Genomic DNA, 15,261 nt, shown 5'->3' with positions numbered 1-15,261 from the left:
ATTTAATAAGTCATTTTGAAACAGTGGACTTGAAAGCTACAGTTTTTTTGTACATTTCACAAGTGAACTGCCTTTGGCTTTTTTGTCACACAGATCATAATCATTATTATAAATTATGGCTCAGACAATATTACAGGGTCTAACCTTTACCTGAATGTGTTTTTAGATTCGCCAATTTCGAGACTCAAAGAGAAACACAGCAGAAGAGGATGAGGAAGTACAGGAGGTCTCTTTATTTATTTTGCTCGCTATACAGTAGGGGTGCAACGGTTCAACCTACTCACGGTTCGGTTTGTATCACAGTTTTAGAGTCACTGTTTCGGTTCGGTTTGGTACATGTGCTTTGTTTAGGGGAAAAAAACCTGTTTTTATTTAGGTCTAACATTATTTTTTAGGTACAGAAACTGAATAAAATAAACAAATGTAAAAAAGCATTGCAGTATAGATTGAAGTTTATTAAAGTTACACAAGCTATTCAATCAAGAGCAGTGAGTGATTTCCTTGTTGTTGCTGTTTGGTAAATGTTAAGAAATTGCTGTCAATTTAAGAGAATGCACTGATACAGTGCACTGATACTTAACGTTTATCCGGCTGTCTGCTAGGATACTTGCCAAGACGGAAATTTTGACAAAAATTTTTCCATGAATTTGTCCATTCAAACAAGATAAAAGAGCTTAATATTTGCGCACGTTCTGAGGCACGGGTTTGCGCGCTTCAGCAGAGCGCACGCACAGATCTTCTCACTTCTCACTGTGTGCGCGAGTTTGCGTCTTATGGCTCTTAAATTTTGAAACTGGCAAAGCTTAAATTAGTTTAGTTTTAATCCAAATAGCAATGTGTGCTGTTCAGGTCTTTCCTGCACACGAGCGCTATCAGCACCCGGGAGATGACGGAATTAATGATAGCTCATATTCCAGCATACGGCTCTCGCATTGAACAAGAATGGTTTGTCCACTTTTTTTATTTAATCGCTGTTGTTGTAACGTATTGGGAATCAATCAACAGAAACATGCATTAGAGAACCCTGTTTGTTTTACGTGTTGTTATTTAAAACAAATTACAGACCCGTTGTCAGATTCAAGTTGAACCGCGGTCCTGGTGCGCACCGAACTGTGGGAGGAGAACGGGAAGGTTAGATTTTTTACCAAGAACCGTTGCAACCGTACTATACAGTAAATATTCACTTTTTACACTCATAATTCACTGACATTACTATGTAAAATACCCTAGCAACATTCATTCTGTTTCAGGCTATAATTCGTGCAAAAGCTCATAGGGACCGCAGTGATTCTGTGAGAGATGATGACCTTGTCCTATCAGATGAGCCAGCTGACATTGCTGTGGAGTCAGATGAAAAGTCAATTTCTGCTCCTACAATCCGTGGAAGGGGGCGTGGCTCCAGAGGTACAAGCAAAAGAGGAAGAGCAAGAGGTATTTACATGAACAATAACATTTGCAAAAATATTGAGTTTCTTTGATAGCACAACCTCACACAACATGAATTGTGAAGACATCACTTTGAGAGGGATTAAATTACTAAATTACCAAAATAATGTGGACTTCCCTTTTTAAAGAACAAGTTTGGGTATTTTAATTATTTCAAACCCTAATTTCTGTATCTGTTTCTATTTCTGAACCTAAGTGTGGGTGAAATACTGGTACAGATCTCAAGTATTGTTTCCATCACAGTTGCACCAGTGTTTTTGGACCACTTTTCAACTTCTGAATCTCCAGCACCATGACCATAATCACATCTTTAGCTGAACTGTGGCAAATATAAAAGATGACCACAGTAGTAGAGTTCCGCACTGGTACGGAATTAAAGGTCCCATATTGTCAAAATCGAAATTTCCTGGCTTTTTTCATGATAACTGAGGTCTAGGGGCTATGTAACTACCATATGAGTTTCAAAACAGTCAATCCACAGTAAACTGCACACAGCCTGCTTAAAGTAGCTGTTCATTTTCACGAGCCACTGTGACTTCCGCAAAGATGTGACGTCCGATCTACTCAGTCACCGCCTTCAGTCACCACCCCGAGCACCAATCACGTCCCACCCTCCTTTTGTCAAACCCAGACAATATCGTGCCCATAACATTGCTAAGCAACAACAACACGAAAACAAGTCGAGAAAACCCTGTTCAGTCGATAGATGTTGAAACTACATCATTGCACAGGCTTCAGAACAACGTGAATATAAGAGACCACAGGCACGTCAACTTCAGCCTCTTTCACACAGCGATTCCGGTAAATACACGGATAATATGTCCCATGATTTGTTCCGGAGTTGTTTGATTTGGTTCATTCACAGTTGTTTTCCGGAATCTGTGCGTGCTTTACACACAACCCATAAAGACGATGATGTTTGGATGTGAGATGTAATGCGATGCGTACGTTTCACTAAACTGAAACTAACCTGAACAAACTGTGCTTCAGCGCTGATAGTGAGGAGCTGGCTCTGCCCGGTTGCCGCTTCATTCCACTTTGCACGTATTTTTTCTTTGTGAAGAGTCGCATGATAACGTGCATCATCACTACAACACTGCCTTTAGTTCTGGCTTTTGTTCACACAGCGCTCGTTCCAGTAATTTTCCAGAATCAGCGCGCATCTTGAAAGGGGATTTACTAAAGCAACGGTTATGTAGCTTACTGCATTCAGTGTTTGAAAAAGAAAAAAACATTAATGATCATTCTGAAATATCATGTTGAGTATCAGCAGGCTAGGCTCTCTCTATGGCTCTGGGCTCAGCTAAAGCATACATGACCGTAGTTAACTGGTTGGCCTGGCTGTGCGTCACTCAGAAAACAACAGGCCAATCAGAAAAGAGGCTCATGAATATTAATTAGATGGGCCAAAATCGACCTGTTTTTGACAGAGCTCCTAAAAAAGGAGCTGTAAAAATATATTGAGATGGATTTTGGCACTAATACTGCAAATATATATTCTTAAGGACATCAACAACTAACATAAACCTCCAGAAATGTGTACAATATGGGACCTTTAAATTAGTGCTGCTGTTGGATAACGGGTCGGGTGATCTTTTAAGTACAACAGGGTGCAGGGCAGGTGTGGGTTTACTGAACTGCTCTGCACTCTGCAACAATTCAGTAATGTAAGTAATAATTAATTATGAAAATAACCAACAATAAATTTGCACTTATGTTCAAAGCAAACCAAATTAATGTCTACATCCTAAACCTCCCTGGAACCTAAAGCTAAGTATTCTAAAGAACTTGCCATAAGAAGTTCCCCCTCCAAATCTTTCAATTCATCAGTCATTAATTCAACCCTTGCACTGAGATTTCTGTGAGGCTATTAAACAGCATGAATGTTCAGCAAGAGAAGATCATTGGGCCAATGGCCTATGTAGATGATTAGCAGTCTAATTGAAATACATGTATTATTGTGGGTTTTATAGCAAAGTCCATCTTGATTCTTCAGTTGTAGTTGGGGTTTGATGAAAAAGATTACAGCAACACACTTGTCAAAAGGGAAAAGAAATCGTACTCGGTTACTTTCGTAACCTCGGTTCCCTGAGATACGGGAATGAGTACTGCGTCTGAAAGCCGCATTAGGGAAAACTGCTTTTTCTCCGAGACTGAAGCATTTTTTTTATAACACGGTGTTACTGCACGGCCATTGGTTCGTGCAGTGAGTAAAAGATGAACCAATGGCTCAGCAGCGGAGCTGCATGAGCCTATGGCGACGACTCGTGCCAGATTCCGCCAGAATGGGCGGAGTAACTGGCTATATAAGCATGCGTTTCGCGATAGGATCTCAGGTTACTTCAAATGAAGCGACGGCTGATCCAAATATGCAGAAAGAACCCAAGCCTGCAAGGTTTGGACATCCAGATTATAAAATCTAGCGAATATGGACGGCGAGGCCCAGCCGGCCACCGCACAAATTTCTGCAATAGAAACACCACTGCACCAGGCCCAGGACGAGTCGAGTGAGCCCTTACACCATTGGGGCATTGCAGGCCCAATGAAGAGTATGCCAGCATGATAGCTTCTACTATCCATCTGGATAACCTGTGTTTTGTGACTGAAAACCCTTTGGTGCGGCCACTGAAACATACAAACAGCTGTTCCAACTGTCTGAAGGAAGCAGAACGCTCCACATAACTCTTTAATGCCCTAACGGGACAGAGGAGGTTAAAGTCTTGGTCTTGCTCCGAGGGAGGAAGTGCCAAATAAGTGATAATTTGATCTCTGAATGGAGTCGAGAGACTTTTTGGTATATAACCACGCCTTTCAGGATGACTTTGGAGTCATTAGGGCCGAATTCCAGGCATACAGGGTTCCATTCAGAGATCAAATTATCACTTATTTGGCACTTCCTCCCTCGGAGCAAGACCAAGACTTTAACCTCCTTCTGATCAAGATGGCGGCGCGTGCACACGCAGCGGCTTCTCTCTCTCCCGACCAGACAGTGTTTTCGTGTTTTTCATCCTGTAAGTCGCAGTGTTTTTGTACGTCTTCGTCGCTTTATCTGCCCTTAAGCGCATTTATAGCCGAACATTTTTGCTCGACATCGGCAGAAACAAAGTTTTTAAGTTGAACTCTGTGGAAGCTGAAGAGCTGAACGATCTGGGTCTGCTCCGGAGGCCTACTCAACCACTGACCCCCACTCCTGCACCTCACCCACAATGGAGGCGCCTCAAGCGGTGTGAGAGGAAGCAGAAGAGGGGTAAGTGCGGAGGTATCCGAGCTAGGCTAGTGGCTAGCCCACACAAACCACACTACATCCGACTACTACGTTCATCTCAAAGGAATGTAAAGGACTGTTGTGTTTTTGTGTTCACCGAAACATGGCTCAGTGACAGTGTCCTGGGCCGCGCCATTCAGCTCGACCGGCTGACATGCTATTGTGCCGACAGAGTTGTCGTCACGGGGGGTAAGACCCGCGGTGGCGGACTTTGGGTTTATATCAATGACGCTTGGTGCCACGATGCTGTTGTAGTCTGCAAATACTGCTCACCAGTGCTGGAACTTATGGTTATTAAGTGCCGGCCGTTCTATCCACCGAGGGAATATACAGCTATACTGCTGTGTGCTGTGTACATCCCTCCCACCTCCAACAACTACAGGAGCGAGGCACTATATGGACTGTATCAGCACATCCGTGAGCAGCAGACAGCTCACCCTGATGCTTTTCTCATTGTGGCTGGGGATTTCAATCATGCAGACTTAAAGAGTGTGTTTCCAAAAATACAGCAACACATTGACTTTCCAACACGGCGAAATAACACACTGGACCTTGTTTACACCACCCAGAGAGAAGCTCTGTTTCAAAGCAACCACGATCATTCCGGTGCCAAAAAAAGTAATCTCCTTCCTGCTTTAATGACTACCGTCCAGTTGCACTTACCCCCATCCTCATGAAGTGCTTTGAAAGGCTAGTCATGCAGCACATTAAATCTGTCCTTCCCCCCTCACTGGACCCTTTCCAGTTTGCATATCGCCCCAACCGCTCGACCGATGATGCCATCTCCACTGCACTCCACTCAGCACTCACACATCTGGACAAAAAACACTCATATGTCCGAATGCTGTTCATAGACTTCAGTTCAGCATTTAACAATATAATCCCCCAACAGCTCACACAAAAACTGATCCAGCTGGGGCTCAACACCTCACTGTGTAACTGGCTGTTGGATTTCCTCACAGGAAGACCACAAACAGTACGGGTCGGCAGTAACACATCCAGCACTATCATTCTAAACACGGGGGCACCTCAGGGATGTGTGCTGAGCCTCCTCCTCTTCACTCTGCTGACCCATGACTGCACTCCGTCACACAGCTCCAACCTCATCATCAAGTTTGTGGATGACACGACTGCGGTGGGTCTCATTAGCAACAGGGATGAGACAAACTACAGAAGCGAGGTGAGCCCCCTGGCCACGTGGTGCGGAGACAACAATCTCTCTCTGAATGTGGAGAAGACGAATGAGATTGTTGTTGACTTCAGGAGAGTGCACACTCAGCATGCTCCTCTGACCATCAGCGGTGCGTCTGTGGAGAGAGTGAGCAGCACCAAGTTCCTGGGTGTGCACATCACTGAGGATCTCTCCTGGACAAACAACACCACTGCACTGGCCAAGAAAGCACATCAGTGTCTCTACTTCCTCCGCAAACTAAGAAGAGCAAGAGCACCAGCCCCCATCATGTACACATTCTACCGAGGAAGCATCGAGAGCATCCTGTCTAGTTGCATCACTACACACACACTGAGCTGCACCAGTCACTTTGCGCAGCATTGGTCTGCCAACTATCTCGCACATAGACAGTTACAAGACTGCTCTGACACTTTTACAGATTTACAAGCTCTGTTGCACTATATTGTTTACATTGTTTACATTGTTTACGTGGTTTGCACTCTCTACCATGTGCCCTTACTTGTATATTGTGTTTTTAATTTTATATATTATGTTTATTTGTATTTATTCATATATATTTTTTTAATTCTACCTTTGTATTTAATGTTACTGTTTGTATTTAATGTTACTTGTATGCACCATGGGTCTGAGAGTAATGCAATTTCAATTCTCTGTATGTCCTGTACATGTGGCAGAATTGACAGTAGTTGACTTTGACTTTGACTTCACTGAGAGAGCCTGTAAGTCGCCCATGCGTTTTACCGATACCAATAGCAGGGCGGTTTTCAACGTTAGAGGGCGAAGGTCAGTGGACTGCAGTGGTTCAAATGGAGGGCTCTTCAGAGTTCTCAGCACTGTGGGTAGGTCCCAAGAAGGGACTGTGATGGGGCGAGGCAGATTGAGCCTTCATGACCCCTTCAAAAAAGGAACAACTACATTGCTCTTTCCCACAGATTGGCCGTCCATAAGGTTATGGAATGCCGTGATGGCTGCTACATAGACTTTGAGCGTGGAGGGAGATTGTCCCTTATCCAACAGTGGCTGAGGAAAAAAAGGATCTGTGATGTATTAGCTCTTCCTTCAACTAGGCCAGAATGAGTCGAGGTAGTTCAGGGCGCGAATTCCCATCTGTCTCAGTGCGGGAAGCTAGGGACAGTCCAAAGGGAAGGACTATGTACTGATAAGCCACTCACTGAATGGCCGTCTGCTGAGGACGTAATTCAGACATCTGAGGTCGAAGGATGGGTCTTAGACCACCGTCCTTCTTGGAAACGAGGAAGTAACGACTGTAAAAGCCTGACTCGCTCTGTGCTGGGGGAACCCTCTCTATGGCTCCTTTTGCCAGCAAATTCTTCACCTCTGCTTGCAGGACGTCTACGTCTATTGAGGTGGAGACCACTCCTCTGAAGAGCGGGGGTCTTCGAGCGAACTGAAGTGTGTAACTTCGTTCTATTATTTCCAAAACCCGTTTCGACACTCCGGGGATGGCCTGCCAGGCCTTGGCCCGTGGGGCGAGGGGTTGCATTGGTTCGAGCAGCTGACTTGCCACAAACATGCTGCCTTCGGCACCCGGAACAGAACGGGGTGATTCCCTTCCTCTTCCTGTTCTTCCTGTTCTTGAGATCAGGAAGACGCTGGAGGCGCCTAGTCCAGCACTACCTTGGGCCAGGGTCCTTGGCGCTTCGATGACGTGGCTCGGGCTTGGGAGCTGGCTGGGCAGCTGGGAGCGTGGCTTTTGCAGGCTGCTGAGTCGGGGCCAGTTTAGGGCGACTGGGAGCTGTGGCAGAGCTGGAACAATTTAGCAGGAAGTGCTGCATAGCTTGGGAGGACTTCTGCGCTGCAGTGAAGCGTTCTGCGAAGCCCTCTACTGCAGGTCCGAACAGGCCAGTGGGAGAGACTGAGGAGTCGAGGAAGGAGACTTTATCCGCATCCTTGATCTCCCTCAATTTGAGCCACAAGTGGCGCTCGAGCACCACAAGACTGGCCATTGACCTGCCAATCGCCTGTGCCGTCATCTTAGTAGCATGTAACGCCTTCTTCAGCGCCGTTGACCTTAGTGAGGGCGGAGGAAGAGGAGGCGCGTAGGCAGGCTAAGTAGGGAGTGCGCCATGGTTTAGTGATCTCGTCATGGTCTTCTGGGAAGAACGGTGACGCTCTTTGACGAGGGGCGGCGCCCCGGCAGGAACCATTCGTCCAGACGGCTGCGTGTGGGCTCCTCAGGCGGAGACCAGTCCAATCCCAGCTCTTCAATAGTAATTCGGCGTCCATGCCAGTGCTGGCTGCGCTGGGTTGCGTAGACGGCATGGGGCGGGGTCGTGAGATGAGCCCGACTGCTCCTCCCCATGGCCAATGGCTGTGCAGTAACACTGCGTTATTAAAAAAAAATGCTTCAGTCTCGGAGAAAAAGGAGTTTTCCCCAAAGCGTCTTTCAGAGGCAGTACCAGTGAAGTATCGAAAGGAAACACTCTTTTGCTGTGAGACCGAAAGAGAAGTTAGAAAACCCTCTGTAATCTTTTTCCTGTCAAAAGATGTGATTAGGAGATATGTGGTGTATGTGGACTCAAAATAAACATTTAAATGCATTAATTACATATTATAGGATGTCATAGATCAACAAGTGCTAAAGTTGCTTGCTATTTTAGCCTGCAAAAATATTTTAATTAGATTAGTTCAAATTATATAACATAACATCACATAATAATGTTATGCAAAAGTGCTACTAAGAGGAAAACTACACAGACAACATCTTTGAAAAGGGAAATAATTTTGTTTCCACGCTGGTGTCAGGTTACATGAGAATGTCTTACTTTTACCATAATACTAAATAAAATGAGGGTTTAGTTCCATACTGCTCACACACTAATCCTCTATTATATTTTGCACGCAGCAGAGTTTCATATTTCAATCTAGGGTACTTACCATTCCAGATGAATTCATGAATCCTAGAATTACCAAATCATAGAACTAAGAAAACTTTTTTGCGGCAAAAACATTAATTTGAACACTCGCTATTGTAGCATGTAGTGATAAGGATATCAAGGTCTATCATTGGAGATCTTGTTTCACCCTAGTAAAGGGTGCCAATAAGAATGCATTTATACAATATTTTTAAATTGTTCTCTGATATCTACATAGAAGGTATATGGCATAGGAAATCTCCAGAAATGGTTTTAAAGGTCCATTTACAACCCTAGGATTTGCCCCTACAATGAAATGCTCTGTTATTTGGAAGCTTCATGAATATTAATGAGCTCTGTTCTGATTGGCTGTTTCACAGAGCTCAATAGCTCACACATGGATAAAAATATATATTTAATCAGGAGCTCTAGTCGCTTTTAATATGCGGTTTGTTGAATCTGCCGTTTTGAATCGCGGATATATTAGTCTGATTACTGTGATGCATGTGCTCTGTGTAAAGTTACAATGCAGAGACACAAGTACTTACCAATCAAGTTGAGCTGCTTGTCAGTGATTCTCCTGATCTATAAATCATTCGCCATCATCAGTCAGTTATTTCTCCATCATTCACCATCATCAGCGCACTCATCTCTCTGTTTATGTGGTAAGTGAAATCCTATGTATAGCAATGTAACAGGCTAGTGCTAGCATTAAGCTAACCGTGTCCCTTGAGTGGCTCGCCTTGTTAAACTGAGGTACTGACGTTACTGATGATTGGGCGATGCAAATGTTGGAGGCGTAACTATTAACGATCCCGGGGAAATTGCGTAACAGGCCTGTTATGTTGGAATTGACCTATTTTTCGGTGGTCTTTTGCAAATACTAGATTTATATAAAATCTTTTATAAGTAGGAGGAAACGATGGTGTTTGAGACTCATGGTATGTCATGTCCATGTACTGAACTGTTATTATTTAACTATGCCAAAGTAAATTCAGTTTTCCATTCTATGGCACCTTTAAAGTGCAGGATTTACCAGAGCCATAAATTCTGTCGGTTAGATTAGCTTCAGTGCTTGCTAGCTTCATCTTTTATTTCGCGGAGGGAGTTGTTGGGAGCGAAAAGTACTGTTTTCTGTTTCCTTACATTCAGCTGACAATATAGCAAGTAGAAATACTGACTGTAGGTACTATCAAGTTGTTAAATTTCAACAACCATTGCGTATATGGGTCATGTGACCACTTGCAATTTCTATTTTAATGTGTCTAGGTGCTGCCTCAAAGTCAGGGCGGGGTGGACATGGACAAAAAGGATCTCTCTCAAGTGCACCAACAACCAAGTCAATAATGGATGGTGAGATATAATCACACTACACCACTGTGACACACCTTATGAGCTAATCAGTTTTGGTTCCCATAAATATATTATCTTTAATACAATGCAGAAGGATGCCGATTTTACTTCTCTTAATGCTCCTGAGATGAAAGTAATGGAGCACAATCTAACCTTTCCATGAGGAGATTGTAATGGCTTACATATGAACCCACACGAGGCTTACAATCTTACCGTTTCTTTTCGTATCTGTTCTATTTATTTTTTAGCTTTTGATGATGTTTTTTTTTAAATACAAAAAATAATAGTATCTGTTGTAATTGTTTTAAACGTTAAGAATGTTGTGTACACATAAATTCATATTACATTTTTTAATTAAGTGATTTTGGTATTTATTTATTTTTTTTATATTTTATTTAAGTTTTAGAAGTTTAACAGTGTTTTTTTTTATCTAGATGAATTTGCCATAGCCTTAAAAAATGTCATGTGCTACCATGATTTATATTAAAATTGATTCATTTCCTTAACATGCTTATTTTTTTTATGTTCTCAGTAATTAAAGTGTTTAGAAACAATTCAATTTTTGTAAATAATGATTTCATATTTTAGTTTTACGATTTCAGAGTTGCCTTTTTAAATGTAGTTAGCACACTTATTGTTCCTGTTAATTGCATACAACTGATAAACATGTTTTAAAAATACCATTCACTTAAGCATACTTCACAACACAAAAATGAAATAAGATATATTATTTTTAATTTAATACAGTTATTGCTATTATTGGTCACACCACATGATTAGTGGTCGCTCCAAATGACACAAAGACCTTATATAATCTAATATATATTTAAAGAGATGTGTGAAAAGTGCGGTACATGGCATGAACTGCAGGCATTTCTTTAGCCCCAGTTATGAACTTTGAACTTTGCCCGATCTTGGCTGCTCAATTGACCTTCGGCAGGAGTTTTATTAATAGGCGTTCTGACAATCATAACGCTGTCATTTTTGTCCGACAGACAGAAGAGCAGATTAACGTCAGTGGACTTCAACTTGAAAAATAATGTGTACTGACATCTCTTCACTATTGAAACAAGATATCTTCTGATGTTCCTTCATGTTTATTTTGTGCTAGAACTAGTAAAGATAAAAAGATGATGGTTCATGTGCCGCTTACAATACAACTGAGGCACTACAGCTCATATTGTACAAAGATTAAACGTAAAGCGTCTAAAATGACTAAAAATTCTTTTAAAAAATCTAATCCAAATGATACTAAAATAAATAATTGTATGTATATAAACACACAAATACACAAATCTCCCAATCTGGGACATATATCCATAATGAAAAACACTCTGCAGTGGTCACACCACAAAATAAGCTAGCTTCCCACAAAAGCTCACTATGAAATTTATAATGAAAATAAATACATGTAGAAATGACTTAATATTCATTGTTTTTTTGTTTTTTGAGGTCATACCACATGATATCCAAATGTGGTAACTACATACCAGCTGTTAAAAAGGTTATATTTTTCCAAATTTGAAAGAGAGTTACAAATCTGCTGGATGCTTCCATGGATCTTTGGTAAATTGGTATATGATGCAATGTCCTATATATGAATAGATTTTAACATAAAAGTCCCAAAATGGTAGTTTCTTGATGATCGCACCACATGATATTTCATAAAATGGACATCATCAGACTAAGTTTCTTTGTATATTATGATGGAAATATAAATACAAATGTTTTGCAATTTTATACAGGATTACAAAACACTTTTGGAAATCATGCCAAATAGTGCATAAAATTGTTCGGAATAAATTTAGGGTAATTTCAAGGTGTTATTGTCGGACAGACGCATCACAGACTATTTTGACACTTTGAATAAACAGAAAAATTACAAATAGCTAGTGTTAACTAATGAAAAGATAAAGTAAGTTAACTTGGGAGAGGTACTTATATGGCATCTTTTTTTACACATTTAAACCAATTTTTAACTGAAAAAACACAATCGGACAGAGAATTTAGGCGTCACACCATTGACCCATATGTACAGTCAGGTCCATAAATATTGGGACATCGACACAATTCTAACATTTTTGGCTCTATACACCACCACAGTGGATTTGAAATGAAATGAACAAGTTGTGCTTTAACTGCAGACTGTCAGCTTTAATTTGAGGGAATTTACATCCAAAGGTGAACGGTGTAGGAATTACAACAGTTTGCATATGTGCCTCCCACTTGTTAAGGGACCATAAATAATGGGACTGAATAAAATCATAAATCAAACTTTCACTTTTTTAATACTTGGTTGCAAATTCTTTGCAGTCAATTACAGCCTGAAGTCTGGAACGCATAGACATCACCAGACGCTGGGTTTCTGCCAGGCCTCTACTGCAATGGTCTTCAGTTCCTGCTTGTTCTTGGGGCATTTTCCCTTCAGTTTTGTCTTCAGCAAGTGAAATGCATGCTCAATCGGATTCAGGTCAGGTGATTGACTTGGACATTGCATAACATTCCACTTCTTTCCCTTAAACTCTTTGGTTGCTTTTGCAGTATGCTTTGGGTCATTGTCCATCTGCACTGTGAAGCGCCGTCCAATGAGTTCTGAAGCATTTGGGTGAATATGAGCAGATAATATTGCCCGAAACACTTCAGAATTCATCCTGCTGCTTTTGTCAGCAGTCACATCATCAATAAATACAAGAGAACCAGTTCCATTGGTAGCCATGCATGCCCACGCCATGACACTACCACCACCATGCTTCAATGATGAGGTGGTATGCTTAGGATCATGAGCAGTTCCTTTCCTTCTCCATACTCTTCTCTTCCCATCACTCTGGTACAAGTTGATCTTGGTCTCATCTGTCCATAGGATGTTGTTCCAGAACTGTGAAGGCTTGTTTAGATGTCGTTTGGCAAACTCTAATCTAGCCTTCCTGTTTTTGAGGCTCACCAGTGCTTTACATCTTGTGCTGAACCCTCTGTATTCACTCTGGTGAAGTCTTCTCTTGATTGTTGACTCACATGCACCTACCTCCTGGAGAGTGTTCTTGATCTGGCCAACTGTTGTGAAGGGTGTTTTCTTCACCACGGAAAGAATTCTTCGGTCATCCACCACAGTTGTTTTCCGTGGTCTTCCGGATCTTTTGGTGTTGCTGAGCTCACCGGTGCATTCCTTCTTTTTAAGAATGTTCCAAACTGTTGTTTTGGCCACACCTAATGTTTATGCTATCTATCTTATAGCAAAAACACTGCATTCCAGGTTTCAACCCAGAGGATTCCAGGTTTCAACCCAGAGGTCCTCTCGTGGAAACACCCCAAAGTCATATGCTGAAGAGGTATAGCACATATACCCCTAATTATTTCTCTGAATGTCTTAGGCCAGGCGTCAGGGTGTCGGCCTAAATTTGACCAGTGTATATGTTCTCCTCTTTTCCCAAATCATTCGCAGACACATCACATATCCTTCTAGCAATCATATAGCATACACACACACACAGAAAAAAACTTTTTTCAACATAGGTGCAAAATCATAAAGCACAATATTCACTCAAGCATACTTTATTAGTCTCTTTCTCATAAACAATAATTTTAGCTTCTTTGCATTCTCACAATTTCTATTTGTGATTCAAGCTGTGTGGTCAGTTTATTATATTTTATCTTGTTTAACAAAGACCAAATCCATTTCTTTTTTAAATTGTAGCAAACAGTTGTTTTGGCCACGCCTAATGTTTTTGCTATCTCTCTGATGGGTTTGTTTTGTTTTTTCAGCCTAATGATGGCTTGCTTCACTTATAGTGACAGCTCTTTGGATCTCATCTTGAGAGTTGACAGCAACAGATTCCAAATGCAAATAGCACACTTGAAATGAACTCTGGACCATTTATCTGCTCATTGTAATTGGGATAATGAAGGAATAACACACACCTGGCCATGGAGCAGCTGAGAAGCCAATTGTCCCATTACTTTTCGTCCCTTAACAAGTGGGAGGCACATATGCAAACTGTTGTAATTCCTACACCGTTCACCTGATTTGGATGTAAATACCCTCACATTAAAGTGTATATATATATGTATGTGTGTGTGTGTGTGTGTGTGTGTGTGTGTGTGTGTGTGTGTGTATATATATGTATATATACATATATGTATATATGTATGTAAGTATGTATATATTAGGGGTGGAGCCGAACCCGAATACGATATTCGGAAAGGCACAAATAGCGTGTTTTTTACAAATACTTATTTCGAACAAATACTTAAAAAAATATTTGTATTCGGGAACAATAAAAATTTTATATCAAAAAGCTGCGTTTCTTCATGAGACCGCAGTCAGTGCATGCCCGCGTGAGTGAGTGACATTCAGGAGTCGGGGGGTGGGGTTAAAAGAGGTGACTGACACTGGCTGCTTCACACAGCAACAGAGAAGACTCGGCTGGGTGAAAAAAGACTAAACTGCATCACTATTTTTGCTGAATAGATTTTTGTACCTTAACTGGGTTCTGGAGGCAGTTTATAGCTTTTGGCAAGCAGAGTTTGATCGGGAGAATATTCCATTAGGGGCCGTTCACATGCGCGCTCAAGTTCGTTGTTTCACATGTAGACGCGCGGTATGCGCGCTCATAATGGAAGCGACGCGGACACAGTGCTACGCGCTCGTTTTTTCCAGGCGTGTCTGCGCTGCATCCAGATAAATACATCTCAACTTTTCAGAATGCCACAAGCGCAGCTTTTGGTCATGTGACCAGAACCAACCAACCAATCAGCTTCACCCTTTCCCTTAATAACATTGAAAAACAGCCAAGTTGGAGGAACAGCTTATCATATCTGTACAGGAATAACCATTTTAAAATAAATTTAATAGCAGAGCTACTGCAAGCGATTTTTAATGCTGGAAATCCATTTATGCTTTGCTGAAGCTTCCGAGTCTTCATTGAGAGATCAGGTCATGGTTGCTTAGCAACGGCAGACGCCACGGGAAAGAAGTTCATTCAGAAGAAGAACAGTTCTTTTAAGTATTATTTGTTTTTATTCTGTCTGTTCAGCGTCCTCCAACAAGGACGGGTGGTGGTGGGGTTCATAATGTTCACAATGGTATTTTATTAGTTGTTGGTTTAACCATGGATGAGGTAATGGCTGTTATG

The 15,261-nt window shown here is 41.7% G+C and overlaps 1 protein-coding gene across 1 annotated transcript in view; it reads left to right on the top strand.

Moving 5' to 3' along the window:
- mre11a (MRE11 homolog A, double strand break repair nuclease) overlaps window positions 1–15,261 on the top strand; it is a 154,478-nt gene that overhangs the window by 86,848 nt on the left and 52,369 nt on the right. The window contains exons 11-13 of the mRNA XM_073817793.1: window positions 167–226; window positions 1,251–1,431; window positions 10,049–10,132. Of these exons, the coding sequence (XP_073673894.1) occupies window positions 167–226; window positions 1,251–1,431; window positions 10,049–10,132 (325 nt within the window). The remainder of the gene's footprint in view (window positions 1–166; window positions 227–1,250; window positions 1,432–10,048; window positions 10,133–15,261) is intronic.

The sequence above is a fragment of the Garra rufa genome, chromosome 14 (assembly GCF_049309525.1).
Source record: "Garra rufa chromosome 14, GarRuf1.0, whole genome shotgun sequence".
In the NCBI taxonomy this organism is placed as follows: Eukaryota; Metazoa; Chordata; class Actinopteri; order Cypriniformes; family Cyprinidae; genus Garra; species Garra rufa.
This window is presented reverse-complemented; position numbering and strand designations above follow the sequence as displayed.